Raw genomic sequence first — 10903 nt, 5'->3', positions numbered from 1 at the left:
TGCCTTTACCCGCATCCATACCCATCTAAATTTGCGGGTAATTACCCGGACCCAAGCCCATACCCATAAAAGCGGGGTTTTACCCTACCCATTGCGGGTATTTTTTGCGGGTGCCCATTGGACCTGGGTCCAATTGCCATCCCTAAATACCAAGGATTGAAAATTCCTCCTTTCTATAAAAAGATTGAAAATTCTTATTAATCCTTATTTATTAATTTTGTTAAGTCTGCAGCAACTTAACCTAATTGTTTTCCCTCCAATAATCCCTTATTAGGTTTGCAACAACTCAATCCTAAATTTTTGGCTCTAAATTTGCATCATTAAATACTAATCCTCAACCCTAAAATTTTAGCTAACAAACAGGATATCATTATAATTAAATTAAAAAATTGCTCTCATAATTAATTAAATATTGTAAAAATGGCATGTTATTAATTATAATAGAAAATACATGCTATCATTATTTTAAAAATGACAATATTTTAAAAACGGCAGAATATCAAGATAATAAATAAGGAAAGATCTTCTAACCCAGCCTATACCCAGGATAGAAATTACAAAGGAAAGTAAGGATATGAGATTTAAGCAGGATATGATTAATGTATCATATCCTATCTCCCTATCCTGACCATCAAACGCACCCTTATCTCTTCCTTCTTTGTTTTTGAATGTCAAACATGCTCTGATTATTTTTTAATGTTAATTAATAGTAAAAATAAATCTCTAAATTATTGAATGTCAAAATCATTTTTATTTAAATTTGTTACAAACATGGTCTATGGGGTTGTTCGTTATATCCTTATTTATTAATTTTGTTAAGTCTGCAGCAACTTAACCTAATTGTTTTCCCTCCAATAATCCCTTATTAGGTTTGCAACAACTCAATCCTAAATTTTTGGCTCTAAATTTGCATCATTAAATACTAATCCTCAACCCTAAAATTTTAGCTAACAAACAGGATATCATTATAATTAAATTAAAAAATTGCTCTCATAATTAATTAAATATTGTAAAAATGGCATGTTATTAATTATAATAGAAAATACATGCTATCATTATTTTAAAAATGACAATATTTTAAAAACGGCAGAATATCAAGATAATAAATAAGGAAAGATCTTCTAACCCAGCCTATACCCAGGATAGAAATTACAAAGGAAAGTAAGGATATGAGATTTAAGCAGGATATGATTAATGTATCATATCCTATCTCCCTATCCTGACCATCAAACGCACCCTTATCTCTTCCTTCTTTGTTTTTGAATGTCAAACATGCTCTGATTATTTTTTAATGTTAATTAATAGTAAAAATAAATCTCTAAATTATTGAATGTCAAAATCATTTTTATTTAAATTTGTTACAAACATGGTCTATGGGGTTGTTCGTTATATCCTTATTTATTAATTTTGTTAAGTCTGCAGCAACTTAACCTAATTGTTTTCCCTCCAATAATCCCTTATTAGGTTTGCAACAACTCAATCCTAAATTTTTGGCTCTAAATTTGCATCATTAAATACTAATCCTCAACCCTAAAATTTTAGCTAACAAACAGGATATCATTATAATTAAATTAAAAAATTGCTCTCATAATTAATTAAATATTGTAAAAATGGCATGTTATTAATTATAATAGAAAATACATGCTATCATTATTTTAAAAATGACAATATTTTAAAAATGGCAGAATATCAAGATAATAAATAAGGAAAGATCTTCTAACCCAGCCTATACCCAGGATAGAAATTACAAAGGAAAGTAAGGATATGAGATTTAAGCAGGATATGATTAATGTATCATATCCTATCTCCCTATCCTGACCATCAAACGCACCCTTATCTCTTCCTTCTTTGTTTTTGAATGTCAAACATGCTCTGATTATTTTTTAATGTTAATTAATAGTAAAAATAAATCTCTAAATTATTGAATGTCAAAATCATTTTTATTTAAATTTGTTACAAACATGGTCTATGGGGTTGTTCGTTATATCTTTTAAAAAAGATCATTTTTAAGAGTATTATTTCTCTTTGTTATTGTTTTTTTAAAACCAAGATCTATAAAAAAAAAAATCTAAAAACAATTTCAAATTAAAAGATATTAAGATTATGTTTTTTATGTGAGGGGGGGGGGGGGGGGGGGGGGGCAATAAGTATCAAAAGATGAAAGTAATTTTGTAACAAAAAATTCGGATACCATACATAACGAATTTCACTAATCCTTAATTATATGTCTAACTCGGGCAATGCCGGGTAAATAAACTAGTATTTTATACTAACATTAATCATTTCAAAAAGGAAAGATGTAAATCCATTTTTCCGCGTGATCATAAAAAATTAGAGGTCATGCATCACACGGAAAATACATACAAATAAAGATGAAAAACGATCCTCAAGGTGCCACCAGAGCCAAATACATTCAAATAAAAGAAGAGAAATTATATTTGTACAACCATTTTATGACAACTTTTGTACAACTTTCTCTCTCATATTCACATTATGTTCTTTTTCTCTCTCCATTGTTTTTGACCAATAAAAAGAGAGAAAAACAAGGTTGTCAACAAAGTTGTCTTCAAATGGATGTACATATATCATTACTCAAAAGAATAACAACAATATTTTCTTGTGCAAACAACGTACATAAAAAGAAAATGTATAGGATTCCACACAAAAAGTACAATGGGTTCCATTCCATATAGAACCAAAATCTTTTTATTCAAAGGATTACCTTTGTTATGCCAAAAAAGAAATATATTGTCATCAACTTTAATTGTCCCCTCAGTGACATCATCAATTTGACCTAACCACTCTTCTGACTACTTGTAGTACTCTATACTCCCTCCGGTCACTATTATAAGCAAAAATTCACTTTTTAAATTCATTCAATAAATGATGTATGTGGTCTATATATAGACCACATACATCATTTATTGAATGAACCTAAAAAGTCAATTTTTGCTTATAATAGTGACCGGAGGGAGTATTTATTTTAGATTAGAAAAATGGGGTAGCACTTTGGTGCCATTAAAGGCACCGAACCATTAAATCTGGGTCACACAAACACATTGTCATTGTATCTGGACCACACAACACATCTATCTTAGTGCCATTAATGGCCCAGATTTAATGACACGGTGCCATTAATGGCACCAAAGTGCTACCCGTAAACCTTGTCTTTTGTGCTGGCACTAATTAAGGAAACACATAGTAAAAATATATCGCACAAATTATCTAGTCAAACTTTTAAAGGTGTAAAAAGTGTTATTTTTCAATAGTTCTCTTTATTTTTTATTTTATAGAGCTAATGAAATTTGTAGGGCCGATCCAATTTTTATTGCATTTGTATTGTAGTTGTAAATCAAGCATTGTTCAAAGCAATTGAAAAAATCTTTAGTTTTAAATTCTCACTCAATTCCTTTAAAAATTAAGACGTCTTTCTTAATAGCTCATTAAAAATTAAGATGCCTTACTTAATAGCTCAAGATCAAGACAGCAATGTGAGTTCTATATTCAATTTCGACATAATACTCAATTTCGACATCATGCATAACCGTAATATCAACACTGATGCACCACGCTCGGACTATTTTACTGAAACCCGGGAGTGTCGAACACAGGAAGATTAGTGTTGAACATCCATGACATGACCCATATTATTTAAAAAAATACCCGAGTTTCATTGATGAAAAGATTATTGGTAAGTTGGTAACCAATTCCTACACTATTATTATAAATTACAAACCACTGTAATCTGCATGTACTGTTGATTGACCTTGAGACTGTCCATCATACAATCCCCTAAAAATAATCCTAGTCCAAAAGGAACTAACCTATCATAATAATAAGATAATAGAAAAGAAAAAGGCAAATGCCTGTAAAATAGTTTCTTCTCGAGGAAACCTGTTCTGCCTCCCCCTTGTGTGTCCCAAAATTCCCTAGAAGCAGTACTTAATCTCACAAAAAAACATCTTTAAGCCATCTTGTAAATAACATATCTAATAGCAAGGATGCCATAATCCAGAAAGATGAACGACCGGGAAAATCACCAGACATCCCTAAGGTAGCGTCCATCCATCTGGAGTTTTTTCACCGTAGCCTCCGCCTTTGAAGAGTCCGCATTTTCCTGAAATTCAAACAGATGTAGTTTCATCTAGTTAGGTACGGAGTGCATATCCCATTACAATCAAAAATTCAAGTTGAGTTGATCCAAATAAACAATTTAGTACTGAATTTTTCACCACATAAAGAGCAACTTCTGTATTTGTGTTCCAATAACTAACTTATAAACCATTGACAACTTCCATAACCATATAAATGTAATATTTTAGTCATCACTTAATATTATACTCATCACTTGCAATATTATTAAGCATTTAATCTAGGTGAAGAGGCTTAAGCAGAATATATAAAAAATTCTTTTATGTGTATGTTAAGGAACAATAGAAGTTGAGCCTCCAATAGGGAGGGATGATGAAAGACAATCAGCACCTGCTGCTGGACAATGGTGTGAAGAGTTCGATGAACATCTCTGGCCATGCCCTTGGCATCACCACATACATAAAGATAACCTCCCTGAGAAATGAGACTCCAGAAGTATGCTGCCTGCACATAAGAAATTTGAGGCAGTAAATAATTAATTCAGTGAAATTTGTTCCTCAATAGCCCACTACCCTCACTTACTTTATCCATCATTTTGTGTTGAACATACTCCTTTTCAGGCCCCTCTCTAGAGAATGCAACTATCAACTCTGACAGAGAACCTTGTTCCACAAAATTATTCAGCTCATCCTCATATATAAAATCCTATACAAATAGCAAAATTGAAAAATCACACATTGCTCAGGAAATCCATTTGGACTGGAAGTGCATTGCATAATTAATTTACCATTTGACGGTTCCTGCACCCGAAGAATAGTAATGCAGGACCAAGTTGAACACCGTCCTCTTTGAGAGCAAATCTCTCCTGGGTAAATCAAATATCAAACAAGAATTAAGAACAAGTAGATTTTGGTAACAATTTGGTTTCACCGGAATTGTTATTCAGAGAATGAATTGATAAAAATTATGTTTTTATTTCTTGTATGATAATAATTATAACTATATTATATTTTAAAATACTTGCAATTAAAATTGTAAACTACAAAGCCAATTGTCATCCAAACAAAGCCTAAAAGAACAGTTAAAACAGGACAGTATGGATGAAAAAAGGTCTGCATCCAATTTTGCTTCATAGGAGAAAGCACCGATTTATTGCTACTCATTAACAACAGATTTTCGGCTTAAGCGACTTTTATCCATGTATATTCAAAAATTAAAATAAGTTCTTTTATTACAATTATATGTAGCTTCTGTTCATTTAACAATACAGCAAAGTGCAAACACACTATAAAGTATAGTGATATAGAGTTTCCTAATCATGTAAAATCAAAATTAGGTACTCTTCATTTTGGTTCGCAGTTTTGATTCTAATATGGTTTCCCATCATTCATTTTCAATTCAACCCGCATCCCTGCTGCATATTGTCACCATCCAAGAGTCTGGTTTTATCAAAATCATAAAATTACATATATCCCTAAAATACTGACATACCTGTAAAAATCCCCTAAAAGGTGCTAAACCAGTACCAGGTCCAACCATAATAATAGGAATTGAAGGATCGGCAGGTAGCTTGAAATTTGATGGCCTGATAAAAATGGGAGCCCAGCTACAGTCACGGCTTTCCTCTGAGGGAATAGCATTCTGATCAGTCATGAGAGCGATTTAAGTCAGATACAGCATAGCATGTTTGGGTACTGCACCCAAGGGGAAGGAAGGGATCTTAAACATGACAACAAAGGGTCGAGCATGCAGAAACAGGGAGCATATGATTGCATGAAAGTGTACCAATTGCAAATGGGGTTACCTTCATCCAGGTTGAACATACTCCTTTGTGAATTCTGCCAGTTGGAGTTGGACCTTCTACCAGGGCACAAGTTACGTGTACCCTTTGTGGGGCAAACCTGGACAATTAAAAAATGCATTATTTCTCATTCAGTTATCTTATAAAGCTTCAGTAACATAATTTGATAGGATAAGATAAGATAACCACCTAGGAGATGATGAAATAGAATAATAACGAGGCTGTAAACGAGGGGCTATGGCAGCAAAAAACACACCGAGGGGTGGTTTTGCTGATGGAAAATCAGCCATCACCTCAAGAAGACTTCTATGGCTTCCAACAACCCATTTGGAGTAATCATCCTGGAAGACAAAATTTGAAAATGTCATTAAAAGTAGGGGGAAAAGAAAATTCCAAACTTGAAAACAAGATAGGGACAGTGCTATAGCAATTTCTTTTACCTTTCCCTGAGGAGATGAGAGAAACTTCAATCTTTCAGCTTCACTGGGCTCAGAAGCATGAGCAGCTAATGCAATTAAAGCAGCCTGAAAAACAAGAATATCTAAACTAATTCTTCATATTTTAAATATAAAACAAGGACAAATTCTATTGGGATATACGAATATAATCAGTAAAACCAATTATGTATTTTTATGTATTTAATAAGAAAGGAAAACAAATGGCAAACACGTGAAATAAAGATCATGTAAAACCTTTCGTGGGGGGTTCAAGAGATCTGCATAACGTGCTAATGCAGTGCGAACTGTGCAAGGACCAGGGAAAGGAGGTAGAAGAGAACCACCTATGGAAGTGCCATCCTCATTATCAGTGTGAAGAGAAAACAGCAAATCTAAATCTTGACCCAACAACTTCCCAGCTTCTTTAACAGTTTCATCACAGTTATCAGCATAAACACCCACATGGTCTCCAGTTTCGTATCTGGGAAAGATAAGACAAAAGCCATCAACAGCTTTTCCAGTCAGTTCTTGAAAATTGTAAAATGGGGAAGAGGGGAAATTGGAAAACTGATGAACATTTTCGTTTCTTTTTTATCTTAAAAGCTAACAATAATTATTCTTCAAGAATGACGGAAAAAAATCCTTACAGAAAAATTTCATTCTACAATGTATCCTACCAGGACTTATTTATCGATTCAATAATTGTACGATATCCAGTAAAAAAATTAACAAATGTATTTGAAGTAAAAGAAAATAATAATAATTGACCATTGGAATTGTTATTATTTTCACAGTTTACCACAAAAAGATGATATGGCTATTTGTCAACAAACACAATCCAACTTACGTTACGCCAGTCCCTGATACATCAAACTCCAAATGTATACAAGAACGGTCAGACTGAGGTTTATGAAGCTCCCTTCTAACAGCGACATTCGCCCTTCAAGAAAAGAAACAACAGGTTTGTTTTAGCCTTGTTTAGTAAGAGAATGGTTATAAAATCGGCATGCATAACTCCAAACACCTGCAAGGATGATGAATATCAAATACAGCACCCCCATTTGCCACGTTAAAGTGATTCTCGTAGGACGGCGTGACAGTGGGGTCGTGAAACACAACTCGATATTCAGAAATAGCAGCTGTATAAGGAGTAGACACAGTATTTACATCATCCTCATCTCGGAGCAACTGATCCAACTCAGGCCACAGAGATTCTTTCCTGCATAGCAAAAGCCAATTCATAACATTTAAAATGCATAAATGCAGCAATACATTTCGTGTAATTGTTATGTACAGCAATTGCATACTACACTTCAAAGAAATTGCATACTTACCAGGCATTAAAATCATCCTCAATGGATTGATCATCATCACCCAGTCCAAGTGGAACAAGACGCTTTGCCCCTGCAGGAAACACAACAATACATGTAAGAAGATACCTATGCAAAGCCAGTGACTACTTTAACACCATTCTTAAGTTTTTTATATATGTTTTGCTATTTAGATTAGATATGTGCTGCTTTTACTAGCTATGCATCTAACTTCAAAGCACTATGGTGTTTTGTTGTGCTCTCCGGAGTTGAGAGAAAGAAAAAGAAAGAATTGCGGAGGAAGAATCAAATAATCAGGGTATATAGCACTGCCAAGGGTAGTGTTCCCTTCTTGTAAAACAGTTCTACTACAAATGTCAACAATGCCTCCTTCCCCACTTACAACAATATTAACACATGTATGTGAACATTTTTGCGAAGAGGCATGTGAACTTAAACAGGAATCTAAAGTACAAATGGAAAAAATGACAAGATGTATCATGCTCCAGTTTTAATCAATAAAAATGGGGCAGAAATCCAATTTAACACTTTTTTTTACCAATCCAATTTAATACTTTTGAAAATACAGATTATGAAATAAAATACCTTGTTCACTGAGATCGTCATCAACAACTTTACCTATCTGTTTCAAAACAACAACATCAGAATCAGATGATGAAACTCTGTTCCTTTTATAATATGAAAACACTGTATTTTACCTTATTAAAATGTTCATATTGCCTGTTACCTAGGCCAAAAACACCGTATGTGAGCTGTTGAAGCCAGGTTCCCCTCTCGTCTTTACCCTACAATTAAGGCCCTCCAAAACTTAGAATCACTTTAAGCCATATACAATCCTAAAACATACAATTTACTTAAAAGTGGTGTAATGTAACAACAAACCTCAGTAAACCATTTATAGAATCTTGCGGCATTGTCAGTTGGCTCTCCATCTCCATAACTGCCGTGTCAAGTTCAAATGCACCATATTATCATACATTTCAAATAATTAATAAATGCATTTTAATCTTTTTTATGTACAGAAATCTTACGTTGCCAGCATGAAAAATGCAAGAGTTTCTTTCTTCAGCTTCTCTTCATATTGATCATCATCCACTGCATAGTCATCCTAGTTCAGATTCAAAATACATATATCAGTACTTCAGCCAAAGAAATAATTTAAAAATTGAAGATCCTGAAAAATAATATCACATGCCTTCCAGAACTCCCCTAGAGAGAAATCGAACATTGAAAAAAATATGGCTCACTAATTTACAGCCACAAGGGAAGGATTGTGGAAATTTCATTACTTTAATATAACGTACCATATCAACAACTTTGACAAATGCTTTTTCATATCTTGCCTTGATCTCCTCTGCCAATGCCTGTATTAAAAATAAAAAAGTAATTATACGGCCCATAGATTTGAAGATGAATTGTATTGCCCTGTGGGGAGAATGTGGTTGGTACCCTGGGTTGAACATTTCAACCACACTGGAAAAAGGGAAACTAATTTCATCTTTGTAGGTACATTTCCATAAGCTAAAATCATTTCTAGCTAAAATATGATGTTTAGAATTAGCCAAGTACGAAATCGTATTTTATGGCCAAGCAATAGGCACAAAACATGGGTTTTTTTTTCATTCAAAAAGCAATCAAATCAGAAAGAAAAAAATAGATTACTAGTATATGACTATTTTTAACTAGTTTCCTGTATTGATTAACTAACTACTAAACATTACATTCACTGTAAAAATAGAAAACCAGAACTTTCAATTACCAAACCCTAAACTACTAACTGCTAAGTAACCGAATGACAGACACTCTTCAAGATTTTGACTATTTTACCATCTAGTATAACATTTAGCAATAAGAAAGACATTCCTCAAGTATGAAATGATCTTCGAAGAAAACAGCGGAGGATTTCAAAAGAAAGTTTGGATATGGCAATTTTGATTTTGAAGGAAAAAAAAAATAACGACGTTCACAATATTACTTAACATTTATATGATATTTACGAAATCAATTTTGTTTTTATGACGTATTCTCTGCTTTTGAGTTGGTGTTGTCGGTGGCAATTTGAAAATAATTTAGTACATGTTCAGAATCACGGTGAGTGTGACAAAACCACAGTGCTATCATGATATTAACTTTGTTGAAACTCTGAAGTGTAGTTTTAGCCAAAACCACAGTGGCACCCTGTGATTCCACCAAATTCACCATGATTCCAAACATGCACTAATTGAAGCTAAAGGCAGCGAAAGGCGTGTTAAGTGTACAACTGTGTTTAGTTCAGCAGTGACGAAAAATTGATTTTGAGTGAAATGATTCTGGCTAAAAGTGAGTTGATGCTAAAGTGATTTATGTTTCGATAAATGAGTTGAAAAATAAATTTGAGTGAAAGAATCAATTCTAGAATCAAAAGCTACAATTTCTAGGTCAGAACAAAATCAATTCTACTCGAGAGCAACCAAACTTTCATAACCAATTTTACACCTCTTATTCCATAAGCTAGTTCAATTAATTTCATAGCAGGAAAAGTAATCATTTGGTAAACAAACACACGTAAATGAATAGTATAATTTTTTCCGCAAGAAACAAAATAAAGACCAATAAATTGAGCTATGTGAGCTTCTACATAGACGACAACAGGAATAATAATAATAATAATAATAATATCCTTTATTCATTCTAGAATAATAGATTCAATTCAACAACAACAAAGAAAAAAAAGGATCTAACGCATTGGATTGAATCTTATACCTTAGCGAATCCTTCAGCAGTACCAGTTTGAGTACCAAAGAAAACGGTAACTTTGGTTTTTCCATCAGCAATATCAGCATCATCGTCTTCTTCTTTCACCAAGGACTTAGGAACTATAACCGGTTTCAACTCTTTGCTCCGATCCGAAGATTTCTTCCAGAGAAAGACGAGAAGTCCAATTATGACGGCGGCGGAGGTAGTGATGATGAGAACAATCGAATCGGAAACGGAGTCGCCGAGGGAAACTCCGAGTACGGATTCGATTGTACGGACTAAATCGGAATTGGAAGAAATCATGGATGGAGTCAACAATTGAGTCAAAATCAGTTCAAGATTTGTTCTCTCTCTCTCTCTCTGAACCTGGAAGAAGAAGAAGAAGAATAAAGGTGGAGAGAGAGATTTGTGAATGGTGTCAAATGAATGTCGTGTATGCAAATTTCGACAAATCGAACCAGACGAACTCTCGCGGCGTTGACATCTACCACAAAAAGCGAGTTTTA

The 10903-nt window shown here is 33.5% G+C and overlaps 1 protein-coding gene across 1 annotated transcript; it reads right to left on the bottom strand.

Annotated features, from left to right (window-relative positions):
* Positions 1–3653: 3653 nt before the first annotated feature.
* Positions 3654–10876, bottom strand: ATR1 (P450 reductase 1). Its single transcript, XM_085755891.1, has 18 exons — positions 10404–10876; positions 8966–9025; positions 8693–8769; positions 8544–8601; positions 8360–8446; positions 8247–8283; positions 7665–7734; positions 7355–7549; positions 7178–7270; positions 6586–6811; positions 6334–6417; positions 6083–6234; positions 5897–5993; positions 5584–5733; positions 4880–4957; positions 4675–4797; positions 4483–4596; positions 3654–4117 (listed from the first exon to the last, which is right to left on the bottom strand). The coding sequence occupies exons 1-18, from the start codon at positions 10698–10700 to the stop codon at positions 4037–4039; spliced, it is 2079 nt and encodes a 692-aa protein (XP_085612017.1). The 5' UTR covers positions 10701–10876; the 3' UTR covers positions 3654–4036.
* Positions 10877–10903: the final 27 nt, after the last annotated feature.

Source organism: Medicago sativa, chromosome 3, assembly GCF_051527215.1.
Source record: "Medicago sativa cultivar Bolivia chromosome 3, Bolivia_mono, whole genome shotgun sequence".
NCBI lineage: Eukaryota > Viridiplantae > Streptophyta > Magnoliopsida > Fabales > Fabaceae > Medicago > Medicago sativa.
Note: the sequence above shows the minus strand (reverse complement) of the source record. Positions and strands in the feature narration are given on the sequence as shown.